This window comes from Bactrocera oleae, chromosome 3 (genome assembly GCF_042242935.1).
Source record: "Bactrocera oleae isolate idBacOlea1 chromosome 3, idBacOlea1, whole genome shotgun sequence".
In the NCBI taxonomy this organism is placed as follows: Eukaryota; Metazoa; Arthropoda; class Insecta; order Diptera; family Tephritidae; genus Bactrocera; species Bactrocera oleae.
Window position 1 is genome coordinate 1,450,163 of NC_091537.1, and position 25,769 is coordinate 1,475,931.

A 25,769-nucleotide genomic window follows, 5' to 3' on the forward strand; every position below is an offset into this window, starting at 1 on the left:
AAGAAGTTCTTCTAAGTTCTCTGGTTGAAGTGTACACAATTTGTATATATTTTTACATAATTAAATGTTTTCATCTCAGTTCCATTTCTTTCGTCTGCGGTAAGGCCATTGATCGTCTGCGGCCAATCGCCAATTTAACGTGCGTTATTTGGTTTTCAGTTAATAGTATAGCATTAACGTAAAGACGTTAGGAACGTGATCAATGTGACGGGTAGGTAATTGTGATCAGCTTAACTTTGCAAAGAAGAAGAAGAAGACTAAATGGAAATACAATAAAAACATACAAATGTCAATTGAATTTTACATTGGTTGTGAGCGAAAAAACGACGAAAAAATTGAATAAGTTATTTATAAATCAATTGTAAAGTGATCTTTTGGAACGGCACTAAAGAAAAACAAACATGGGATCCGAAGATACAGAGATAAGTTCTGGAGATAAAATCCAAAAAGGTTTCCAAATAAATTATATGATTCTTCGTGACGCGGATTCTGGAAAAGTAATATGGCAAGAGAACAAGGACTTCTCTTCACCAGATATAGAACATGAAGCGCGCGTACCTATCAAAATATTGGATTTAAGAGCTGTGTCCCGTGAAATCAACTTCAGCACCATTGAACCAATGGAAAATTTTCGTCTCGATCAAAAGGTGCTCTTTAAAGGACGCATAATGGAAGAATGGTTTTTCGAAATGGGTTGGGTAGGTGCAAATACTACAAATACTTGGCAATCGACAATCGAAGCTGCACCTGAGTCCCAGATGATGCCAGCCAAAGTCTTAAATGGTAATGTCACAATTCAAACAAGTTTCTATGACAACGACACACTTATCACCAAATCAATTGTGCGCCTATACTACATTTAAGCAATCAAACAACAATTCACACTTAATCTGCCCACAACTTGGCATTCTTTTCGTATGTTCATAACACGGGATTTCCAACCAAATACTTGCGGTGACGCATTTAGGCAACTTTGGGCCAAGGCTATTTAACTTTACTGCATATATCGATTAATTGATTTTGAAATTGTTCCAAGAAATTTTGGAAATTGTTGTAAATTGAACTGTATGTTCTAACGAGCTAATCTATTTAAGAGCCTGAGCATTTGTGTATTGCAATTGTTATTAATTTATAAGTAGATATAAAAGAGTGAGGTGTAACATATACACACATTTAATATGCAACTGATATACAAAACAAAGTAAGTCTTTGATATGTGCAATTGTTCATATCATAACCATTTTATTCATACGACTTTGAAAAATTTGGCTATGTCAAACTAAGTTTTCTAGCTTCAAGTGTTTTAATAAATTGAACTTATAATATGTACGTAGGTTATGAATTCTACAAATTACGTCTCCAACTATTTATTGTCCATTATTATTTATTGTAATTCATCTTTGACTTTGTAAATAACAAATTAATTAAAATAATAAAAATAGAAAATCGCTAATAAATAAAATAAAATATTTCAAATATTTTTTAGTAATAGGTATTATATTTAATCATGTACATGGGATATTAATTAGTATTTCCTACCTCATAATGTTCAAAATTTTCAGGGGAGCATTAAGTGGAAAAATATTATTAAGTTGAATAAATAAATAATTGTATTGAACTGATACTAAAGACAAGAATTTATTATAATGAGATATGTCTTTCTTTCATGAGACTCATGGTGAACAGTTTAAATAACAAGGTGTAAGAAGAAGAATAGTGTTGATAAATTGTAAATATACATAAATATTACTCAAAATGATTATTTATGGAGTGTATATAGTAAGTAAATCTGGTGGCCTAATCTATAATTTGGATAGCAATGTGCCGAAAATAGAACAAGAACGCTCGTTTACGTATCCAATTGATTTAATGCTGGACTATGATCCGAAAAAAGTATCAGTGGTATTTAATAGGAAGGATGGAATCAATGGTTTGTACAATATTATGTTTTTTTCATCAATTAAATGTATTGTTTAATATTTTGTTCGTAGTTGGACATGTTCTAACAGCTGTAAACGGTATGCCAGTGAACGGCAACACACTTGAAGATGGACGTGATGTGAAAACTACGCTGGAAAACTCCGAGAATTATCCAGTGAATTTAAAGTTTTGTAGGCCTAAATTGACAACCAATGAAAAGATTGTACAGGCTAGTACCTTTTACCCACTATACGCATTTGCAAGTCAGCTTAGTCCAGAGCCTAAAAGTTCCGGCATCGAAACATTAGAGGCCGACACATTTACATTGCATTGCTTTCAAACATTAACTGGAGTTAAATTCATTATCATTTCGGAAACTGGCCTTAGTGGTATGGATATGTTACTCCGCAAAATATATGAACTTTATTCAGACTATGTTTTAAAAAATCCATTTTATGCTCTGGAAATGCCCATACGTTGTGAATTGTTTGAGAACAAGCTTAAATCATTACTGGATATGGTTGAAAAAACTGGCATAAATAATCTAGATAAATAGGATTTTCTCTAAATCACAATCTTACGCCGATATGGAAAAAAAATACAATTTTTTGTGCGGGGTGCGTGATTTATTTTATTATTGTAAAGCTTATCAAATTAAAAAATGCTAGTATGATTTTTTGTTTCTTATTAATATATTGCACAGTCAATAAAACAATAATCTTAGAAAATAAAACTGTAAAAATAAATTAACACACGTACACATATATGTATGTGTATCAATTATGAGTATTAACTTCTTTTTAGCCGTATTGCCAAAACAACATGCTTCACTAATGAGTTGTAACCCATTTAAATATAACGATAGGTATCTTCAGGTGCTATAAGTGTTTAATTACAGGCTTTTCGAACTTAATAACAATCATAATAATAATCATGATAAGATATTCGATTAAAACATGTGTGCTTCCATATGTTAAACGTGACGTCTTTTTTATAACTAACGTTTTTTACTTATTAACTAGTCCACGAGCTTTGGGATAAGCCGATGCTGGTTTTTTAAGCCCCATACGCCCAGTCGGTGGGCGTCTATTTGAGTCAATAGCAGAGCCAGGAGAGGCTATACCACGACCTGGTTTAATATTACGTACTCCGGCAATTGGCACTGAGGCTACGACATTCGGAGTTACGGGACTGTTATTAACAGAAGATAAAGCCGCTGAAGCATTAGCACTAGCATTAATTATATTCTCAAGTCGACTACGTATAGAATTAGTATGCGAATCAACAATGTCGATATCGTCACCGGTTTGCATAGCTTGAGCTAATACTGCTTGCAACGAAGCTGACACTTTTGGTGAACGATACTCCTGTGTGGTGCGACAAGGCATTTCTAGTTCATAAGCTACAATATTTTCATTTTTGAAACGCAAAGCACCAGATCCATTGGTTTTAGCTTCCATTAATGCATATTCTGAGATGGGACGACGACGTTGAGGATGGGAAACCGGACGTTTTGTTAAACTATGTTGTTCGCCTATCATTGGAGTGGTTGAGAATTTCCATTCCTCTTGCTCCTCATCATATTTCGCTTGGGTATAGAGACGTTGCTTTACTTCTACTGGTACAAAATTATCTATGATTAATAACTGCCGTTTCAATTCTTTCACAAGTTCATTTTGGGCCATTTCCAATTCCCGTAAATCCTGATTATGGTCATATTTACAATCATTGAGCTCCTGTTGTAGAGCCAAGTATTTAGCATAACATTTGGAGAGCTTTCTTTTCTTCAATTCTACTTCTTGCTCCAAAGATGTAACCGTCTCTCGAATTTCCAATGTAGTCTCCTCTTGCAATTCCAGCTGCTGCTGAATTTCAATTTCACGTTTTTTTCTTTCTGCAATCTGAACAAGCTTCTTTTCAAGTTCTAGCTGTCGTTCGCTATAGGTATCCAACAAATTTTTTCCACCACGCACTAACTGTGATTCTAGTTCTGCTAATTTAGTAGCAAGTTTAGCTGTCTCAACACGCTCGCGTTCTAATTCTACATTTGACTTCGCTACTTCCGCTTCATTTTCTTTGTCTGATTCGGGCTCTTCTTCACTTTCTTCTACTTCCAATTGTACCACTTCGTTGTTTACCTTTTCTTTCTTTGGTTTACGTTGTCGTTTCTTGCTTACCTTTTCAGTGCGCTGTTGCTTTGGTGCAATTAAGCGCTTCAACCTTTCGATTTCCTCCTGATATTCTTTAAGCTTAGCATCCTGTGGATCTTCATTTTTCACTGGTTTGTTTTGAATAGTTTTAGCACGGGATGCGTAGCGTAAAGTAGTTAATGTTTCATTGTAATTATATGCCGATGGACCAATATTGGCAATCATAATTGTTTTCGAATTGCCGCCCAAAGAGTCCTGCAACAGGCGAGTGAGCTTCGAATCACGATAGGGTACATGCGGTGAATTCTCTGCCAGTGCTGATATTACATTGCCAAGTGAAGAAAGCGCAAGATTTATTTTACTTGCCTCCTTTAATCGTTCGGCAGAAGCTCCAGTTTTAGACTGACGTTCGCTTCCTGCCAAATCTATCAAATTCAGTTTTCCAACTTTTATAGTGTTTGTCTCAATGTCACACATCTCTATTCTTATCATGAATATAGCATGCGATCGTGAACTGTGCTCGTTCATATTTGTAAAGCCCACTGTGCGATTCTTATTGCCAATATGCATTACATTTAGCATATCATCAACACTTTTACAATTTATAGCATGCAAATTGGGTACATAAACACCAGAACCACGCTCTCGCACTTCTAAATGTTTAGAATTCGGCTTTAATAAGTCGCGCAACTCTTCCATGTATATTTCCAAATAACTGACATCGACGAGAAATTGAAAGTTTTCCGTCCGATTAATATGTAGCCAAATTTGTTCAAATGTTCTAGGAATGATACCTTTGAGATCTTCATTACCTCTAACACCTTCCATAGTAAATGTTTTTCCTGTTCCAGTTTGACCGTACGCAAATATACAGCCATTAAAACCATCTAGAACTGAACTTACAAGAGGAAAGACGACTTCGTTATATAAGGTGATTTGTGTGGCACACGCATCATAAGCCGCATCGTAAGTGAACATTTTTCTTTGTTCTTTATTTGCTTCGGTCAAGTTTTTTATTTCTACGACCCCTCGATTAGGATACACTGCCACCACTTCCTCGGAGCCCTCGGATTGTTCTTTGTTGCTTATGGGGCGACATCGAACCACTACTTGTACACATTCATTAGGAGTTTGGCTATTGGCAGTGCCAGGACGTCTTGATCGGGCACTCATTCTATGTCACTTTCAAACAGATTTCGAGAATGAGTCAAGAGTAGTTAGTTAATGTTACCTAGAGAACAAAAAACATATATGTCATTCCATATCTCAACATCTCCAATAACTTTTACTCCATATGTTCAAATATAAAGTTTGTTATGTATTCTTATAAAATAAATTAATATTTTTCTCCAATATATGCCACAATAATTATTTTTACCAAAAATTCAATGTCTTTTGTTGTTTTTCTCACAATTGTACTTCAGTTAAAATAAATCGATTAACGTTGATGTACTTGTAAGGAAACAAACACAGGGTGAGTAATAAAATTTAATAATTTTTACACAAATAGTTTTCTTTTTTGTAATATTATTAACAACAATTATTTTTTCTAAATTTTACATGATTTCGTTTTTTTGCGATTATTAAATAAAGTATTGAACCAAAGGTCAATACAGTCTACTGTATAGGAAATGTTAAGATGTAAATATGAACATGTAAGACCTTTCCGGGAACGTAGACCCTAACCAGAGAAAGTATATAAGAACACAATAAATAGTATATTTTCTCTGTCGTAAGGCCTGGCGCATGGTCATTTGTCAACTTTAAAACAACAATTAGTTTGTTATTTATTTAATTTATAAAATATATAAATAATCTTGTGTTCAAAACACTCTGTGGTAATTCATTACCACTGAAAAGCTTTACTATTATTATTTTTTTTTTTTTTTGGAAAATGTAATTTTGATTGAAATATGAAATCCGCAAGAGAAATTTTCCAGTTGCTTTCCAGAGTGCAAAGAAAATTGAAAGCTAAAATCCCAATTGTGAGTTTTATGTAAAGTGAAACAACCAACTCAAAAGTGATTGTTGTGTAAATAAAAACAAATGTGATTGTTGAATCAAATAAATTCGTTAAAATTGTTTATTATTTTACATATTTAACAACCGCAATAATTTTTTGTTAGTAAATTTTACATACATATTAAAGGAGCAGCGCAAGAGATCTGTGAATCAAGATTTCAATTAAACGATAAACTGGATTTGTCGGTGTAGCAAGAAGAAGGGTGAGAAGAAACAAATTGTCGGCGCCAATTGTTTCGTATGGAGCACTGAAGCAAAGCGGTAGGGGGTGTATAAAGATCGAGCATTGCTCGCGCTGTGTGGTTCGTTGCTCGGTTTTCGCCTTGGCAGAGCGTCCAATGTGCTGCGGATTTTAACGTTCAGTGGTTGTTTGGTTTTGCCACGGTTGTTTGACGCACGCTGCGCGGCAAGAAAACTGTTGTGGCAGTAGTGAGTTGGTTTTATTTTTACTTTAATATTTTTATTTCGCCACTCTTTTATATATATTTTTCTTTGAATTTTCGTTCGCATATCATCGCCTGAAGAAAAACAAGTTAGCACGCAATGGCATCGGCTATATGTTGGCAGTGCTTGATTCAGTGGGCACAGGTAAAATCTTCACGGAAAAAATAATATCGAAAGCATTAATAAAACAACAAAAACAGAGCTTACTACGTGAGTGGTTTCGGTTTGTAGACGGTGAAGTTTTATTTTTATTGCCTGGGTTCGTGTATACTGTGGGTTCGTGCTGCTTGGGTGATTCAGCCTCGAGATCAAAACTAGCATAGTCTGCAGTAGCGAAAAGAAACTACGTTCAACATTTCAGCAGCAGGCAAAGAATTTGCCTTCGTGCAACAAATAAAGACGAGTTCATAGACGGCTACATCAATTTTGGCAAAGACAAAGCCAGTACGTCGCTCGGTTAAATTAAAAAAAATATATTTGTATTTATATTGAATATACCTCTTGTTGTGGCCGTCTTAATAGAATTGCTTCTTAACACAAAACTGACACCACATTCGCTGGTAAGAGATTCACAACTAAAAACAAGTACTACTATTATTATTATATCATAAAAAACAATTAAAATTAAATTTTCATAAAAATAGTAAGGCAATAAAATTATTCTACTTTCTCAATCTTCGTTATTTTTATTCATTTTTATATGATATAATTTTATAGATTTAACAATATATATATTTTTTTGTTTTAGTTAGTATATGCAAACATATACATAAGAAATGGAAATTCTTATGAAATTAAAATGCTCACCATCTGTACCGAACCACGGCAACAGTACCACGCACTCTACCTTAAAAGTCGTTGACCATCATCATCAACTAACTCAACAACATACAACATTACCAGCACCTGCAACAGCAACCCCACCAACACTCATTCGTTTGCCATCACAAACAAACTTAACTTATGGCTCCCCACCATCATTGCCGTCAATCGCTATTCAAACCCTACCCAGTGTACCATCTAAAAGACCATGTTTGAATTATCCAAAGTCTTTGGAGTGCTGCAATATAACTGCTACCCAACAGGGAATTGAAATATTTAGCTTACCATGGAATCAGCAAGGTCGACGGAACGTTACATATGAAGTTTCAATGCAAAAACAGCCATCTTGTTGCTCAGATATCAATGCCAGCAATTTATTCGAAACACCTGCATGTTGTAGTACATATGGCACAGTTCCGACTGCATCTCATTCAAATGCCACGGAGCAACGAGCACAACCTCCGCCACTACAGCAAGCACCTACATTTCAATTTGCATCTTCTGGAGATTTGTCCGAAAATGATTCAGCGGCAGATTTAAATACACATTACGAATATCAGGAACCTGAAGAAAATTTTATCTCGATAGAAGATACTAAAATAAAAGGTTTTTTGATAAAAATTGGCCGAGAATGTGCTTTACAGAAAAAGAGAAAAAAGTCCACAGACCGTGTAATTGAATCAGTTCATAAAGCAAAAGAGAATCAAGTGGATTTTGAAATTATTGATTTAGATGATGAGGATGACCGAGAGGAGCTTCGTCAAATAATGCATCAGGTGGAAAAAGACACTCTTAAAAAGGATGTACAACATAATGTTCAGCATATTGCTTTGTCAGATTTAAATATTTCTACTAATGGTCGAGATAAATGCAGAACCAGACTCAAATCTCCATGTATTAGCCTTATTCCAAAGAGTCCGTCGTTTACTTCAAAATCTGCGAAATTGATTCCTCAGAAGAAAATCGAACTCTCTAAGGAGCGTATAATTGCACATATAGAACTCTCTGATAGCAGTGACTCTGAACCAGAACAATGCGAAAGGATTGCTGACAATATTCGGAATACAGAAAGTGTAGTGGGTGTGGGTGGATTCAATAGTGATGACGATGATGATGAGCTATCATTCGCAGCTGCAGCTGTTACTTGTGAACTGGAATGTGACGATGACGACATTGATGACATTACGAAAAATTCCGACACTGGAAAGACGAATACAAATATTTCAAGCAACGAAATTGTTGTCCTACATTCAGACGATGAGAATATCGAGTTCATTGATAAACCGGAAAAAGGGCAAGAATTGAATTGGGAAGATATGGATAGACGTGAAAAAGGTCGACAGTTTTTCGAGTGTTATTTATGTGGCAAAAAGGTGCAATCAAGTTATAATTTGAGAAGGCACATGATGATACACACAGGTGAGAACGTAAAAGTGTTTTTGATTTACACATTAAATGAGTCTAACGGCTTATTTTAAAAATTTTGTAAAAAATGCGTTAACATAGTATATATTTTCGATTCTCAAACTTATTAAAGAATTAAACAAACGCGATGATTTGAATTGAATTTTTACTCTAGTTGACAGAATGTACATACATATATAATTTTGTTAAATTTTCAAGATTTTATTGTGTATTTTTCTTTGCCATCATAGGTGAACGTCCATTTGGTTGCGATATGTGCGATCGGAGATTCCGTGAGTTCAGTGACCTGAAGAAACATCGCCGCCGACATTCAAACGAAGCGAATTTCGTGTGTATGGTATGTCGTGTGAAACCGCCCATGATTCAAGATTCAACACGTTGCAATGATTGCGATTCGAAGACAAGTGCAATAACAGCAGCAATGCGACCACAACTTTCCGCGTCACCTTCTTCTTTACCAGACAAACCACAAACACCATCGTTACCGACTCCGTCTCTACCACCACCACCACTCACTGCAAGGCCTTTGCTGTCTACTGAGCGATTCCAAGATACACCAGCAGCAACGAGGTACACCTTAATTGAAAACTCCGCTGAGACAAGCAACAAAGAAATCCCTAAAGTTATAGGAAAGTCTACACTAGATGTTGAACATTCTACCACTTCCCCGAAGCGCTCAAATTCTACACCTTTGCCCAGCTCAGATATGCCGTCATTAGTGCCGATAAATGCCCCGTTTGCAGTTAATAAAACAACGCCAAGTAGTACTCAATTGTTGCTTGACAATATTCCTGTGGTTCATCGACCCAACTATAACCAGTTGGGTGTTGTAACTCGCAAAGAATTTCCTTGTCCACTGTGTCAGCGTCCATTTGGTACGAGGCACAATCTAAAGCGTCACTTCATGATACATACAGGCGAAAAACCATTTTCTTGCAATAAATGCCGTAAACCGTTTCGAGAATACTCAACACTAAAGAAACATATGGCGACACATCAACGCGATCGATATTATAAATGCCTTCATTGCCCAAGAAAATATCGTGACTACTTGGAGTATAGTGGGCATAAGAAAACTCATGCAAACGAGGAAGATGATGATGATGATGATGACGATATGAATTTTGATCAGCAACAGTTGAGCTCTTCTAGCACCACGTCCAGTCCACAAAAGAAAATTAAAATACATTGTGACAGTAGCTACGACTCAAACGAAGAAGACTCGTCCAGTGAAGATTGGCTGGAGTGTTGCGAGTGTAAGCAACGTTTCACAGAAATCGAGTTGTACACTAAACATTTGAAAGAACACGATCATATGGTGTATTTCTACGAATGTTATATCTGCAAAAAGACCTTTGAGCAGCGTGATGAATTAATCGAGCATGTGAGCGCTTGCAAGGAAGAGTTGCGCGAAACAGCATTGCAACGTGCTACATGTTTCAACTAATATTTGTAGTTCTTTCAAAAGTGATTTAACTATGCAATATATCACCTACAAAAATTAATGTTAATACTCCAGGCGAATTAGTCTGTCTGCAAACAACAAATTGAATTTAGAAATATGTATGTATATAAGGTATTCAAAGTACTTAAACTTTTCTATATAATTGTGTTATTACAAATTACTGTTATACCCAGAATGAACATGCAGTTTAACTGTTATGACTTTTCTTAAAGCAAATATCGTTTATGAGCGAAATTTTGTCTCACTTCATTCCAGTGACATTCCATTATAGTATTTGATTTTATAATTATGTGTATTTGTTTATTTATAGTATGATAAAATATTCCATCCCCAACAAATTGAAAAAGTAGAAGTATGATGAGATTACGTACGATAATATATAAGTTATCGGGGAATGCAGCTAAATATATCGATGGATTTTTGACAAACAACATTGATTTAACGGTTTAATATACCATACATGAACGAGTTTTGTATTAAAAAATATGTATTCGGTTGAAATAATAGCCATTATTTGCATATTGTGGCTAAGGCAATTTGGTAGTAATGTCAAAAATCCACATTTAATTTTTTAACGATTTGATCCGATTTTAGTGCAATAAGTTCTCAGTAGACGTAATATTAGTTAAGCTTTTTACTCCCATGTTCCTTAAACGGATAAGACATACAGCTTTCATAATGTTTTCCTCCAGTCTCGAATGTTGTCACTTACAAATTAAAAAACAAAAACAAAAAAAAACTGAAAAATGCTTGTGATTCTCAACAAACCTTTTGGTATACAATTAATGATAAGAGAATATTTTATAGAAATATGTATATTTATACCGCGTTTATATGTATAACAAGATATTGTAAATTCTTTATTAAATAAAGTACTCATATTTTATTGAATTTCAAATTGTATTTATTTTATTTCTTTAAGTTACATGAAGCAACTTAAGCGATACTTTGATCCTTTGCAGATAACGCAACATTTTAACCATGGATCATAAATAGTTAGTCGTAGATCAGGCAAATACATGTTTCTTAATACGCAAGTATAAACACCATTATAAGAGTAATAGGAGCTACAAAGTTAATAACAAGCACGACGACAATAATATGATTTACCTAAATATTCGCCGAAGAATTATAATTATTTTAATTATAATAATACAAAATTCATTTCTTGCAGTTTAGTCCAACGCTTTCCTCTAATCAAAAATGAACTAACCCATATCCGATAGACTCAATTTATTTTAGAAAACAATCATGTACAGATAATTAAAGTGTCACGCAAGTTAATAAATATATTTCATAAATCAGATATCAAATATACCAAACAAAAAAGAAACAATTTTCTTCATATCATTAAGTGAAATTCACCTTTTGTATACATAAATTATTCTAATTTATATACATACATACATTACAGACTTAAATAACAGTAATTACTAAATGAAAATGAAATGAAACGACTGCCAAATACTGTCTGATTTATAGACAAAAATTGGAGTAAGTGGACTATGACATGAATTAAAAAAGACAACTAAACTCTACAAAAATGAGTTGATAACAATAAATGATGGCGGTATTCTATATTTATATCAACTTAAAACCAAACTTTTTTCTAAATTCCTAGTACTTTAATGCCAACTAGTTTTGTAATATCAAGGCAAAATAAAAAAAAACATTGAGAAAACAAAAAACAGAACAGCAATTCTCCTCGATTAATTATAAACTTAATTTATTGTGAAAACGGACCATCCCTCACTTATTTACGAACCATTTGTGCATGATGAAGAGATAAAGTCCGATGCACTTACAGTTAGAGTAGAGGCGTTAACGTTGCTGCTAGTTACGTTAATACTTTCGGTTGGTTCGCTGCTTATACTGCTAACAATGAACTTCTTATTACCGGTTAAACCCTGTTTGTTGATGTAAAAGCTTTTTTGTACTGCCAGCGGACTCGTGCTAATGTCATCAACGTTCAGTCTATTAAGGAAGCTTGCAGCTGCCTTGGAGGCGCTGTCGCAGGAAGAGGACTCGATGCTGATGCTGGAGCACCCACCGATTGACGATGTCTCACTCTTCATGTCATCCAATAAGGTAGCATCATCCTGTATGTCAGTGGTCATTGCTTGAACTTCACTGCCTGTATTTGAAATTCTGTTATTTCCAAGTTTTTCGTTATTTTCTGTCACTGAAATGCCTTCATCTATTCCCCCACTTCCAATGCACATTGGCTCGCTGCCACCAGATATGGAGGAAGCCGTTGAAGAGCCAGAGGAGCATATACCTGAGGTAATTGTTGAGTCTCCGATTCCGCCACTTACACTGCTACTTGGAGATGAACAAGCTGAGTTGTTATTTGTATTATTGGTGCATAACTTGGATATGAATAGCTTTGGTGTTATTCGACCATCGTATGTACCAGAATCCGGGCTGGGGCATATTGAGGATGGTGATTGACAAACTGGTGAAGAGCCTCGACTGAAAAATTTATGTAAATATAAGCAGATGAAATATTGCAAAATAAATAAACACATACCTCTCTGTAAATATTTTCTTCAATGGTGGTTGAGAATATATATTCCAATTGCTTCCAGTACCACCTTCATCCAACTCAAATTTGCGTTTAACGGGTCCTAATTGTGATGGCCGCATAGCGATTGGTGACATTGATCGTCTAGTAGCAAAAGTGCGTCGTGTTGGTGATGGTGACAAACCGTATGGTAGCCTCATCCCGGCACGATTACTGCAAATATGATTACATTTATAAAATACTATTACGAATTTTCATATAACTATTATACTTTGTTGGACTTGGACTCGAACAACTTGTAACACCAGATGGCAAGGAAACTTGTAGTGGATTACTTAAGTCCTCTGATTTACAAGACCAATTTTCAGCAACCAAAGTCAAGTCTTCCCAACTTTGGGACATTTGCATGGCACTATGTAATTCACGTTCATGATTTGCTTCGCGAGTATTTAACATGTCCACGCATTCCTCTTGTCTCAACTGGGAGACACGTGGTGTGAGACAAAGTGGCAAACCACTTACTGCAGTGGAGTTGCCTCCAGCGCTAGCTGCTCCATGAGGAGTGTAACTGGCCGAGTAACGACGGGCTCGGGGTGCAAATATATTAAACACTGGCGCCGGTGAAACTTCTCTAAAATGAATGAGATCAAATATATGTTAGTTATATGTATCTTTACCATACTGCCAATTAAATATATACCTAGAGGAAGGATTTGAACGTGGTATTCCAATATGGATATTGTGACCAAAGTTATTTACAGTTGATGCGTCGCCAACCGCGTCACGTTTGTTAAACGCTTGATGTTTTATAGGTGTTGATAGTGCCTCTTTTGGGGTATTTCCACCTACAGAATTCGCTGTATTTCCAACATTTCTCATCGCCATAGCTGCTGCAGCTGCACGAGTAGTCATAGATGTAAATGAAGGACCAGCGCGCAAAATTGGCACGCTCAAACAACGTTTTAGTGTTTTGCTATTATTTAATGGTATAGTTAAGCCAGAAGTACTTTCAATTTCCCCGATTTGTCCAGAACTGGCCCCAATATTGGTTGTTGATTCTGCAGAATTTTCAATTAATTCTGAACTTATTGTTTGTGGAGGTCCATCAGCTGTTTCAATTATTTCTCCTACATCCATTGTAAGTATGCTATTTATGTTCTTTTTATAGTTTTGATGTACGACACACTGCTGTCACTTGAATAAAGTTCACAGATATTTTCTGCCGAAATATTTAATAAAAGAACAGAATTATTTCTGGGACTATATACGACTACACAGATGATGTTGGGAAGCCTAGATGAGGGTGTACACAGGCTACCATTCGGTCGGTTCTCAACCTGCTGAGCTGTTAAATACACCCGACCCCTCCCTTATAATCAAAGCGGTTCGTTGACGTTAGTGTTGCCAAAACTTTTTTTCAAATAAATATTTCAGGTGATTTTTAACAATTTTATTTAATCTTGGAAATCCTTTGTATTAAGAAATAATTAATAAATAAATGCAATCGTTTTCCAAAGAAAGAACTACTCCGAAAGAAAATGTATTGGGTTTTATTCATAATTCTCAATGAGTTAAATATTTATTTTAAGTTGATTTACCACTTTATGAACAAGGATTAGAAATCACATTCGGTATGTATTAGACTACATACCACAAGATCTTGGTATGCACATATATAGGAAATATCCATATATTGGGTTAAAGTAGGAGATTTTTATTACGAATTTTTCAAATGATGGCAACATACTTTACATTGACGAATGTCAATTGATTTCGTGTGGCGAGCACCATTTTCAATTATCAATATCTCCACAAAAATATGCTTATGCCACTAAATTTTCATGTTTTTAGTAACTCGAAAGAATATATTTTAAAATGGTTTAATGTTTTTGGAATTTTTGAAACAATTGTAGTAGAAATTTACCTGCGAAATGTTATCCTTTCTCCGTTTTTGCTTACGCATACGCACAAAATCTTTCTCGTCAATACGTAAAATATCCGACCACACGAATTTCACTCGTAATTTTCACTGTGTAATCGAATAGTTCTTTTTACAAAAAGTGTTCAAATCATTCACACAATATCCAAAATTTGTTTAATAACTATAATCCATAGAGAACTTGCACGATTTAATTACTTTTTTTGCCTTTGAAAAATGCGAAAATTTTGTGGCTGCTGACATCTCTGCTACTTATTTCAGTCACTCATAAACTTCTATAATACAGTGGCTGCCAAAATGTCAATATTTGGTTCCGTTCGAAGCTTGTTCAGAATTCAGCAAATTTAAAATGCTTTGTTCGAATATAAATGCGGGTAAATATACAGAGAAATCAATTGTTTAAATAATTTCAGAAGGCGAATAATTAGATAAGCTGTAATTACCATAAAAGATATATACGTTTCATTTTCATAGTTTTTTTCATAACATTTGTATAGCTAATAATACTAGTACACATTGCAGAAAATTAAAGTTAAACCAATGGCATACAATTGCAAATATATGTACGAGTATGTAAGTGTCTGTATATGTACACACATATTTGTAAAAAGTACATTTTCAATATCCAAATATTCTGCTATAGATTGGACGGACTACTAATATTTGAATAAGTGGCAATAAAAGTTGTTTAGCAGTTGTATATATCGCACCTAATAAAAAAACATGCCTTTTCAGTTTTATAAAAAAATTGCTGCATTAAGGTAGGTATGGTAGCTTAATATACTTAAGTACATACATATGTATGTACAATATATAGCGAACATATGCCATGTTTGTTTTAAAAAAAAAACAGGATGAATCGAAATTTTTAATTTTGCTTATATTATTTTGAAACTTATCCAGGAGTTTTGAGCAAAATTAGAACTGATCATGTAAACTTTAAATATTATTATTGCTGGAGGTTCTTAATATCGGTGGCTTTAAGTACGGTTATTAGTGTTCATATGCCCTTTTCCACTTACCGAGTACTAAACACGTCAATATTTACATGCACATGTACGTATGTGTAGTATATTGGAAACTCATTTTATATTTGTGGGTAATTTAATACTTACCATTTCGGAAATTAAAATTCTTTTGTATATTACATATAGAGGTTTATTAAATTATTTTAAACATACGAATGCTTACATATATATGTAGTATATGAATATCTATTGCAAAACATCTCAAAATTCCCACAATACTGAAGAATGTTTTCGTACGGCAAATTTTTCGGAACAATACATTTTACAACCAAAATCAGGAAGAAAAGTATGTCGGATTATATGTATATATAAATGTATGCCTGTTTGAAACTGAGAAATAAGAAACTATAACGGTAACTGGTAGACCCATTTTAGATGCATTTAGATCTAATAAAATTATTTTATGCATACTTCAATAAATATTTAGACTTATTGTATATTATTTTCTTAAAAGTGTATATAATTAATAAGTGATTACGTACTAATAGTCTTTGGAGTCAACATAAATAAATTATTTAAACTATGTTTGTAAAAAAGTAATTATTTGGTAATAAAATTCAGTATCTATGAAATCACAAAACATTGGTTTCTCCAATTCTATAACACAGCTTGCTTAATTAATATATATTGATGTATAGTGTTTTAATTCAAATCTTAACTAAAATTTTTAACTCTTATGTTTTATGTAAAGTTTTTGTAAAACACACCGTTAACATTGCTATTCATAAAATTATTATTTTACATAAAATGCCACTATGTTGTATACACGTTTTGCATTCAGTTCAAAGATGGAGTCATATTCAAACAATTAGTTTACATTGTAATTAATTTATTTTTGATTTTAATATTTACATTTTTAAGTTGTTGCTGGATGGTTTTTGGTTTACTTGCGAACTCGCGAATTGATAAATTTACCAATTTGTTATTTATGTATATTATTTTACGTGATGTCTTATAAAAATCTTATTCTATCCCCATTTTTTTTGTTTTTTTTTAGCGAAAAAAAATAAACATGAAAGACATATTTATATTAAGCTATATGTTTTATATACATATATATTGTAAGTATGTGCAAACCGTAATGGTAATACAAGTACAAATACTATTCCATACTTTAAAACGAATTATCTTTTTGTGGCAGCTTTTTAACGAAAATCGAAAATACCGAGTTCAATAAAATTTTAAATATACTTATGTACACCGTATAATATCTATTTTGTTGTTTACATACAAGTCTAATAAATAAACTTCATTATGAGCATACTTTTGGTCAGAGCAAAGGACCAGAACTTCATTCTTTTTTGACATTTGTGTTTTTGATTTCTAACACCACTTGTGTACGTTCATATTTATAGCAGGTGTATAGCAATTCAGCCGTCGGAGAGTGCTGGCGTTACCCACCCGTATTTTTCGTGCGTTTTTACCAATGAACGGAATGCTTCCTCCGCAGTTCGTCTGTTAAAATGAACAAAAGGCATATGTGTATTTTGACATAGACTTAGAGAAGAGCAATTTTATCCATTTCAATTTTCTCACCTACTAAACTCCTTTGAACCCTTCGTTTTTCGCACAATACGTCCCTGTCCCTTAACTAAGCTCGCTGCAAACTGCATTAAGACTGCCTCTACAGTGTACGCTGAGGCCCAACCACGTGGCGTTAATAGTTCCATGCAAATCGCTCCACCCTCCATGACGAACCCTTTTTCAATTCTCGGTTCGACTACTCGCATAAAAGGCGGTGCAAACGGGAAATTGTCGGGAAATACAAGATGCAGGAGTATAAATGGAATGTTCATCTCAGCCATGTCTTTCGCTAATTTCGAATCTGGATCGACGATATGAAGTCTAGCGTACCATTCATACAGGTTGTCGTTTATAAGTTCCACCTGTGGCATCAACATTCATGCCATAACATAATATGAGTAACTCAAAATTAACCATATAATTTTTGGCTTACCGTGAATATTGGGTCTTTTTTACTATTGTGCATTTTTTGTATCTCCTTGTATTCTTTCATTAGGCGCCGTGCCCGAATACTGTGATCGGGAGCATGTGGAACATTGACTGACATAACCATTCTACTTGTAGCCGGTGAAACTCTGAAAAAAAGCAAATTTCACTTTGAAGAATTTACTACGAAAAATCAGTTATACATATGTACCTGTTATCCTGTCGTCGTAGACGTCTACCCGGCGATTCAGCTGCAACACCTGCGCCTATGGCATTACCGTTTGAATTCTTCGCCGTCGCGTTGCCGCCGACATTTCCTCCAGAGCTATTCCCACTTGCGCCACCGCCAGCCTCTGCCGTTTTATCACCACTGCCACTGCGACTTCGACTCTTGTTGAATTTTCGTATAGCCGCGGTTACTTTCTCCTTAAGACGGGACGACATTTTTCAATTTTGTGCTCGCCTATATTTATTGTTATTGTTATTTAACTTAAGTCTTTCGTTCTTCGGAGTAGGTGGTGTAGCTGCCCACAATTGATACTCTTTATTTTCGGTGGTTTTCTAGCAGTTTTCGTTTGCTTGTTCGGTTGCACGTTCTCATTTGAGCACTACTGTTTTTTCAATCTTTCAGTCTTATACCTATAACAACTCTGTTCATCGTGAGAACTTCAAATGGTTGCACAATGTACTTGCACCTGGGATGGAAAGAAAATCTAAAACCAAAACATTAAAATTTTTTATATATGTATATTATATTTTAGATAAAATATAAGGTAGTTTAACATAGTAAGATGAAGGGAATTTTATTTTTACCAGCACAAAAGAAAAAAAAATTTTTGATTCAATTCTATATTTTAACGTTTCCAGAAAATTTTGAAACGGTTTTTTTTTATAAGATAGCAAATGCGTTTAACTATGGAATTAGGAATAAAAATTATATATAAATTAATATTCAGTTTAATTTGTGAATTGTAATTACTGCAAAAAAACATAGCCGATTTAGATATACATTCAGACAATACTTCAGATGCAAAAATTATAAGAATTTATTGTTGACTCGTTGGTAAAGCAGAGAGATAAAGAAGTATGTTTGATAACTGTGATTGCATCAGCAAAATCGCCGATAAAAGTCAACAAAGGAAAACAAGAATATGCGGAATATGGATAACAAGCAAATACGCTTAACATAAATATGTTAAGCAATATTTATAAAGTGTGAAATTAAATATTTTATAACTGATGGTACGATGTTCTTTGACAGGAGTTCGGTCATGCTGCGGTTATAGACTAATATACTTATTATTCCATAATCTAGACAAAGGGTCTTACATTTAATAAAATAAATATTAATAATTAATAATAATTTAATAAAATAAAACATTGTTAAATCTATTCAAGCATTGTTGTCGCTTCAAGGGTGACATCAAGTGAGTTATTTTTGTATATATTTATTTTAAAGAAATTTAATAACTTAATTCATAAGACGTTATTTGTTTCAAAAGATAACAACTGATAAATAATATGACAATGTAAAGGATCAAGTAAAAAATATATTTTATATTTTGTTGCTGGGCACGTGAGGTGCGTGCACGCGCAACATGCATATATGTATATATGTATGTATATGAAAGAAGTGCACCCAAGCAATAGAATACGTGAAGCATTTAGTTAGTGAACACCGCAAGCTATGCTAAGCGGTTTAACTATAACAACCACACAAGTTATTTGCATGCCCCTCTTTGAAATATTTAATAAGATATTGCAGTTATTAGAGATTTAATTTTATTCCTATAATTTGTGGAATAAATTAATTCAGAGCAGAATCAATAAAGTGGTAATAAATATTCTGGTATTTAGAAAAAATACAGAGGGAGATAAAAATAAAATAAAATATGCTAATATTCACTTATTTGTTAATATGTATATATGTATGTATGTATGTACCAATACACATTTACGTCACAGTAAGTGCATTTCCACGTGCCTGCATAAGCTTGTAGTAGCAATAATTATATTTTTATAATACCTGTAGTGTTATTTTCAATTTCCTATTTATAGTGTTCGGATTTGCAAAGGCATAGAGGAGGTCTGAATTGTTGTTGGCAGTATTTAAGTGCAGGAGACTTACATTGCATCAATATTTTTTTTAAGAATTACCAGTAAACTAACCCATCGTTATTAAACTTATACAATTTTACTAAAGCTCTGCAGATTCCATCAGTAAGTGTTCCCGAAAAAATAGAAAAAAGAATAATTTAGAAGAATAAATCAAATGATTTCCAGCAGAGTTGACCAATTTCGGTCCAAAGTATTTCTGATGGAATATTTTCTTTTCTTCTGTCAAAATGTCAGATTCAGTAAGTTCGGGCATAGGAGGGTAGGAAATAAATTATAACTATAAATATGCGAGCGTATCGCATGTACATACATATATAATATATTATCGTAATCCGTAAAGACATGTATGCATATGTTACTTTTAAAAAAAGTATGTACACAAAATATGCAAATTTTATTTAAAGTATGCCTCTCTGTCTTTCAGGAACTCATGCTGCAATTATTTAATCCCATAACTGGTATTATTGATTAAAATAATAAACAATATAACCAAAAACAACAACGCAAAATATGTGCAAAAAGAGGCGGCATTATCGGTTAATTAGGCTTTGTCTTTTGTTGCAGCACTATTTATTGTAATATAAGTATTTATGTATGTAGCAGGGGAGTATTTTACAGCCAGATTAAAAGTTAAATCGGTTTAAAGCGAATTATCAAACTTATTCTCAAGATGGAATCTGGTGTGATACTCCGTGGCCTTTAGGAGCAATACTTTTATTGTTTAAAAAGCTGTTTCGAGGAATATATGTATTAATATATGCAGAAATAAATGACTTCGCAAACAGACATATGTCAGTAACGTCCGGCTGATATTCTAATTATCAGAAACAAATTCTATTGTGCACAGCTCTCTGTGGACGTATTTAGTAGATGCACTTGCGGCATATGGATATATTGATTTACATTTAATTGCGTAGTGCTTTTGTATAAATATATATACATATATACATATGTACTCATATGTATATGTATGTATATAGATATAAGTAACTGCAATTTACTCTTTTCGTCTTCTTTTCAGGTGGGACATGCAAATATCGTTCCTCTCTGTATGTAAGTACATACGCGTACGGTATAATAAACGTGCATGGTTGGGAACAAACAAAGGCGGATAAAACTTGGCGTCTTTTCTTTCAAGCAATGCAATGTGCATGCGAATAAATATCCGCGCTACACACACACACAAACAAAGCTGCGATAAAAGAATATGTAATCTGCAAGATACGAAAGATGAAAGTAAGTAAAAGTGAATCACTCCCATTAAAACTGTTCACTGTGAATAAAAGCATCTATAAAATGCAAGAGAGCGCCATGTATTCGTATATAAACGATTAGTTCGTCGACATGAGGAATAATGCACACACGGCCGGCCTGAAACAATTTACCACCGTAGGCAAATGCCAAATTCTGCGTCCGGTCTAAGCCTATTTTGTCTCAACAACAAAATTTATAGCTTTTCAAAATTATACAGGTCATTTTAATAAGAAAACACTCATATTCTAAATGTTTAACACAACTAATAAAAAATTATCATACCATAATTAGTAGTACAATAAAAAGAGGTTAATTATTTGAATATTTTCGTGCCTTTAATTTGTAAAAATCATACACAACTGTTATAAGAGTTTGTGCCACTTCATTTTCAATTGATAGTGTTGCCAAGCGTGTCAGTTTTTCTTCACAAATTGCCGTAAATAAATTTAGAACGATATCTATTAACTCGTTTGAACAGCTATAATTTCAAAGTCCAGTGGTGTGGTTTGTTATGAGCAAGCGAAAGAAAAACATTCGTTATATTTGACCAAACCTAACATATGTTAGATAAATATGTGATATTTTGAGTACAAAGCAACGAAATACTCGCAATCAACGCATAGCAACATACATCATACAACAAAAACCACCACTGGGTGCTACTATTAGAAAAAAATTAACAATACTTCCGTTGATGTTTATAATTCGTATTAGAATGCGAAAATATGAAACTAAGATTTTTGTATATTACCACACATAAATATATACAAGTGAAGTAAATAAAGTAATTTTGTAAATTATTTTTTATTTAATTGAAATATAAAAAGAAAATTAAATTAGTAAAGAAAGTATCCAAAATGCTGCTCTAAAATTCTTGAGCTCTAGGCAATTGCCGAACTTGCCTATATGGACGGGCCAGCCCTGCGAGATGTCGTTTGCAACCAATTTCTCGAGTACATAAGTAACATACAAGTACATATGTACGTATGTACGGAGCTAGTTGGTTTATAAATGGTTCGCACATTGCTGTTCGACTTGAAAGCTTTTGTGTACTATATATACGAACACCTAAATATGTATGTAAACACATTATAAATGAATTTTTGTTGGTGCTTCCAAATTTGAAACTCTTTGTCCAAGCTTCTGCTCCTACTTAGCGTGGACGTCTTAATACTACGCAGCAATTGGATGGACTTAACTTTTCTGAATTGCCTCCAAACAGCTAATGGATTTATTAAGAAATGTTGGTGTTGTTGCAATGCTTCTCTGAAAGTTAGCATTTTTTACTTGTGTTTACATATGTATGTACATCGCACGAGCGATAAGCCTTTGTTTATTATCGCTGCCATGGTGAGACTCGAACAGCTGCTGCAGTGCTTTGAACTTTTGCCAATAACGCGATATATGTACATACTTATTGTATGTATATAATAAATTAATGCTTCATAAGAACTGATGCTGTTTGTGGGTTTTATGGCCTCGATGGCAACAACAGCAAAGAAACTACAAAGTTACCAAGTAAGGGATAATCCACACGACCGCATTTAACAGCAACCTCTGTTTCATCCTTTGTTGCATGCACAATTAACGGTGAATACTATATTGATATGATTAAGTAATTAAATTTGAATGATCAACCGTCATGTCCATAGCTATATGATATATTTGATTGCTCCTATATACATACATAAGTACATGTGATAACAGATATATGCATGTACATATTCGTATATGCTTTTGTTGTGCGGCTTTGCTATTTTAAAAACTACTATTGGCCCGTCATAGAGCACGTTGATAATGCTAAAAGCAGCTCACCTTCAAAAAAATATATTACAAGCAACAGGAATTTTAGTTAACTCAGGTATGTTATTTTAAGAGGTATGTCATATGGGATCATTTGTACCAGCACCGACTAATACTGTTCATGTATATATGTTTATGTAACATATGTGAAACACCGACAATGTTCAAGCATTGTCTTAGAAATAGTAGAAAACCTACAATTAAATCTTAATAAACTTTCTTTATTTGCTCATAATTTATTGACATTAGACATTATAGAATATACCATATAGAGAGTATTATAGATATTATGGCTCCTCTGTAAAATTCAGAAGTTTGAGAGCCAAGTTTGAGCACTAAGCAAGCGCTACTACTTGTATACACGTTTGTGGAGCTATAAGTGCGTATAAAACATACGCGGATACAAATAAAATGTATGTGCATATATTTATTGTGATAGCGTAGGAGTAGATTTGATATGTTGGATACATACATAAACACACATAGCGTATTTGTAAGAGTCTAATGGAATGCGAACATTAGTCAACATTGTGCTTATTATCCTTACTAGTCGGCAGTCAATTTATTTGACCTTGAAATACTTGTGTTTTATTTCCTTTGCACACAAACATATACACGAAAAACATTTCAAACCCTTAGAAGAAATATAAAGTACATAAATAATATAATATAATACAATATAAAAAATTGTGTTTTGATCTTATTGAAACCGTTAAAATTCCCTCACTTGTGAATAAATATGTGGAACGCCTAGTTGTATGCAATGTAATATTTTTCAGATACTTTTCCATTGAGATGTAAACATAACTCACAATGAGAACGGAAAAATTAGCATTTTACAACAATGGAAGGAAGCTATTAAGCAAACAGACCTAAATAACGTCCTTCTATTATCTTTGTTCTTTTATTCTTGTGTACTCCGGAAGTATTTAGACTTATGGCTTCAAAATCTTCCCAAGCGTGTGTGGAAATTGAATGGGTATTTCAATGAGCTTTTAAAATTCAACTTATTCATACACATGTCTTAAATTAAAATTTTTCGTTTGAAAATAAACAGTTTTCGATGACATTTAAGAGGAATTTTATGTATGCTGATAGAGATTACATAGGTAAAACCATTACAGAAAATGCTAATAAAACATTTTGTTATTTTCATGCACATACACACACAGGCACTCATATGAATTGGATAAAATATCTCCCTTACCTTCCGAGTGCTAATCATTGAACTTGAAAATCCCAAATAAACTTGAGCACACATGAACAGTATATTCGACTGCAAACATAATGACACTAACTAAATAAAGCCAAATTTTAAATAAAGTCAGGCAAGCATAATAATTGAAACCTGATAGTCGTTGATGCTTAGCATCGGTGTGTTGTGGGTTCAAGCTTTGACCGAGCCAAAATCGCCAACAAAGCTTATTTATTTTCTTGTAGAAAGTGGGTACTATAAATATAAGGAGCAGTTCTGAACTTGTGCAATTTTCCATATGTTGTACTATTGAATATATTTATTTTTGTATATACATACATATGTACATACATATATATGTCTGTGAGTATCCCTACTCTTCGGCGCTCAGCTTGTGCACAGTGTCGATTGCAATACTTAACTGACCTTCTGAGTAGGCAAGGTGAATATATGAAGGTTACTTCTTTAATTGTGAACTTCAAAGGGCAGGATATAGGCTGTTACATGAGAATAACATTACAGATGTCCTCTAAAAATAAACTTTGAGAGGTTGGTTGTTTTTACTGCCAATATGAATTAATTAAAAATAATTTATTTACTAGCTTAATTTACTAATCTGAAAAATTAAAATTGTAGCAGGGATTTCCTTAATTACATTTCAAATTATGTGGCAATAAGAATAGCATCACTGAACACATATGTTTGCTTCTTTCGATTGTGTCTTAAAAACTGGAGCTTCACTAGTATGGGGCACTAAATTATTCCCATTTTTTAACCCATTACATACGAATGTACATTTTTATGTTATTATACATATGCACATACATATATATTTGTTTTGATAACACATTAAAATAATCACATCTTAGAAAAGGAAAGATCATCATACCTTTTGAGCGGTTGTAAATAGGTTTGAACTCACTGCTACCATTGAAACGAGAGGATTTGCAACATTCTTATGGAATATGCATCCATATTTAAATGATTTACAAAAATAGTAAAACAGAAAATGTACGCATAAACAAATATAAAAACGCCTAGTATTTGACGAAAGTAGGAATTACATACATACACATAAAATGTGGTCTACGCATGTACATGCGTACATATATATTTACGAAAACATAGATATAAATGCATTTTAACAGTGTGCAAATATGAATAGGTATGCGAGCTTTCGTTGCCAATGGACCAAATATTAAATCTACGAATTGTAGGTGTGCTATAACTTATAAGTTTGTACTCACTGTCATTCAAAGATCAATTATTTATCAGCAATGATGTGAAAGTGCAGATCTACTTTTATTTTTTCCTTTTCCACCCTTATAAAACTGCTGGTTGTCTGTGCTGACTTTATTCTTGTGACAACTGCCCTATCCGAGACCAATACAGATGGGTAAAATCAATGCTTGCAGCTCAGATGCTGAATACTCGTTAAGAAACCCAATTTTAACAATTTTAATATAACACTAATACACTAATTCTACGAATTTATACAAACATATGTCGGTTAAATGCTTAAACTTTTTGTTTTGCACAAATATTTTAGTTTCATATATCCCTACTTCCGTTTTGTTTGTAGCTGTTTCGCCTATTTTTTGTTATTTTATCGGTTCACTGTGCCACTCACCGCACCGTACAACCGTTCGTAATGAAATTCCGTTAACTTGTGTTGCAAAATTGCAAAATTTGACAGAATTTACCACTATT

General features: G+C 33.5%; 6 protein-coding genes and 1 long non-coding RNA gene across 16 annotated transcripts; 4 read left to right on the top strand and 3 right to left on the bottom strand.

Moving 5' to 3' along the window:
* The first annotated feature begins 261 nt into the window (after window positions 1-261).
* PrBP (Prenyl-binding protein) lies at window positions 262-1,476 on the top strand. The gene has a single exon (XM_036369441.2). It carries the CDS (start codon window positions 402-404, stop codon window positions 861-863), a length of 462 nt encoding a protein of 153 aa, XP_036225334.2. The 5' UTR covers window positions 262-401; the 3' UTR covers window positions 864-1,476.
* Window positions 1,477-1,693: 217 nt separating this feature from the next.
* Trs23 (trafficking protein particle complex subunit 4-like protein Trs23) lies at window positions 1,694-2,701 on the top strand. Its single transcript, XM_014239202.3, has 2 exons — window positions 1,694-1,930; window positions 1,992-2,701. Exons 1-2 carry the CDS (start codon window positions 1,756-1,758, stop codon window positions 2,474-2,476), a joined length of 660 nt encoding a protein of 219 aa, XP_014094677.1. The 5' UTR covers window positions 1,694-1,755; the 3' UTR covers window positions 2,477-2,701.
* Klp68D (kinesin-like protein 68D) lies at window positions 2,525-5,532 on the bottom strand. The gene is made up of 2 exons (XM_014239201.3): window positions 5,449-5,532; window positions 2,525-5,301 (listed from the first exon to the last, which is right to left on the bottom strand). The coding sequence occupies exon 2, from the start codon at window positions 5,241-5,243 to the stop codon at window positions 2,928-2,930; it is 2,316 nt and encodes a 771-aa protein (XP_014094676.2). The 5' UTR covers window positions 5,244-5,301; window positions 5,449-5,532; the 3' UTR covers window positions 2,525-2,927.
* A 434-nt stretch (window positions 5,533-5,966) lies between these two features.
* Window positions 5,967-11,146, top strand: LOC106620653 (uncharacterized). Of its 6 annotated transcripts, none has more exons than XM_036369421.2 (5): window positions 5,967-6,055; window positions 6,220-6,521; window positions 6,617-7,096; window positions 7,285-8,777; window positions 9,014-11,146. In XM_036369421.2, the coding sequence occupies exons 4-5, from the start codon at window positions 7,313-7,315 to the stop codon at window positions 10,228-10,230; spliced, it is 2,682 nt and encodes an 893-aa protein (XP_036225314.2). In that variant the 5' UTR covers window positions 5,967-6,055; window positions 6,220-6,521; window positions 6,617-7,096; window positions 7,285-7,312; the 3' UTR covers window positions 10,231-11,146. The 6 variants fall into 6 exon arrangements, with proteins under 6 accessions (XP_036225314.2, XP_036225313.2, XP_069963146.1 ...); XM_036369420.2 differs by having other exon boundaries at window positions 5,971-6,055; window positions 6,197-6,521; XM_070107045.1 differs by lacking the exon at window positions 5,967-6,055 and having other exon boundaries at window positions 6,064-6,521; window positions 6,617-6,680.
* Window positions 11,147-11,466: 320 nt separating this feature from the next.
* Window positions 11,467-14,991, bottom strand: LOC106620643 (uncharacterized). The gene is made up of 5 exons (XM_014239194.3): window positions 14,697-14,991; window positions 13,473-13,991; window positions 13,044-13,403; window positions 12,779-12,985; window positions 11,467-12,720 (listed from the first exon to the last, which is right to left on the bottom strand). The coding sequence occupies exons 2-5, from the start codon at window positions 13,907-13,909 to the stop codon at window positions 12,006-12,008; spliced, it is 1,719 nt and encodes a 572-aa protein (XP_014094669.1). The 5' UTR covers window positions 13,910-13,991; window positions 14,697-14,991; the 3' UTR covers window positions 11,467-12,005.
* Window positions 14,992-15,843: 852 nt separating this feature from the next.
* On the bottom strand, window positions 15,844-25,727 carry LOC106620644 (ubiquitin-conjugating enzyme E2Q-like protein 1). 4 transcript variants are annotated; one of them, XM_014239195.3, is made up of 5 exons: window positions 25,307-25,727; window positions 17,901-18,402; window positions 17,697-17,838; window positions 17,276-17,625; window positions 15,844-17,194 (listed from the first exon to the last, which is right to left on the bottom strand). In XM_014239195.3, the coding sequence occupies exons 2-5, from the start codon at window positions 18,131-18,133 to the stop codon at window positions 17,110-17,112; spliced, it is 810 nt and encodes a 269-aa protein (XP_014094670.1). In that variant the 5' UTR covers window positions 18,134-18,402; window positions 25,307-25,727; the 3' UTR covers window positions 15,844-17,109. The 4 variants fall into 4 exon arrangements, with proteins under 4 accessions (XP_014094670.1, XP_014094671.1, XP_036225324.1 ...); XM_014239196.3 differs by having other exon boundaries at window positions 25,625-25,720; XM_036369431.2 differs by lacking the exon at window positions 25,307-25,727 and adding an exon at window positions 18,669-18,683.
* LOC106620647 (uncharacterized) lies at window positions 19,550-21,383 on the top strand. Of its 2 annotated transcripts, XR_004977841.2 has the most exons (3): window positions 19,550-19,909; window positions 20,232-20,265; window positions 20,829-21,383. It is a non-coding gene; the product is annotated as an uncharacterized lncRNA (long non-coding RNA). The 2 variants fall into 2 exon arrangements; XR_004977842.2 differs by lacking the exon at window positions 20,232-20,265.
* Window positions 25,728-25,769: the final 42 nt, after the last annotated feature.

What these genes read in the sequence shown, in the direction of transcription:
- Klp68D (XM_014239201.3), bottom strand. Translation starts at nt 5,243, where the DNA reads ATGAGTGCCCGATCAAGACGTCCTGGCACTGCCAATAGCCAAACTCCT.
- PrBP (XM_036369441.2), top strand. Translation starts at nt 402, where the DNA reads ATGGGATCCGAAGATACAGAGATAAGTTCTGGAGATAAAATCCAAAAA.
- LOC106620653 (XM_036369421.2), top strand. Translation starts at nt 7,313, where the DNA reads ATGGAAATTCTTATGAAATTAAAATGCTCACCATCTGTACCGAACCAC. An exon ending in GCACATGATGATACACACAG is followed by an intron (nt 8,778 to 9,013) that starts GTGAGAACGTAA and finishes TTGCCATCATAG; the next exon opens with GTGAACGTCCATTTGGTTGC.
- Trs23 (XM_014239202.3), top strand. Translation starts at nt 1,756, where the DNA reads ATGATTATTTATGGAGTGTATATAGTAAGTAAATCTGGTGGCCTAATC. An exon ending in TAGGAAGGATGGAATCAATG is followed by an intron (nt 1,931 to 1,991) that starts GTTTGTACAATA and finishes TTTTGTTCGTAG; the next exon opens with TTGGACATGTTCTAACAGCT.
- LOC106620643 (XM_014239194.3), bottom strand. Translation starts at nt 13,909, where the DNA reads ATGGATGTAGGAGAAATAATTGAAACAGCTGATGGACCTCCACAAACA. An exon ending in CGTTCAAATCCTTCCTCTAG is followed by an intron (nt 13,404 to 13,472) that starts GTATATATTTAA and finishes CATTCATTTTAG; the next exon opens with AGAAGTTTCACCGGCGCCAG. An exon ending in TCGAGTCCAAGTCCAACAAA is followed by an intron (nt 12,986 to 13,043) that starts GTATAATAGTTA and finishes TCATATTTGCAG; the next exon opens with TAATCGTGCCGGGATGAGGC.
- LOC106620644 (XM_014239195.3), bottom strand. Translation starts at nt 18,133, where the DNA reads ATGTCGTCCCGTCTTAAGGAGAAAGTAACCGCGGCTATACGAAAATTC. An exon ending in CTACGACGACAGGATAACAG is followed by an intron (nt 17,839 to 17,900) that starts GTACATATGTAT and finishes GCTTTTTTTCAG; the next exon opens with AGTTTCACCGGCTACAAGTA. An exon ending in AAAAAGACCCAATATTCACG is followed by an intron (nt 17,626 to 17,696) that starts GTAAGCCAAAAA and finishes TTGATGCCACAG; the next exon opens with GTGGAACTTATAAACGACAA.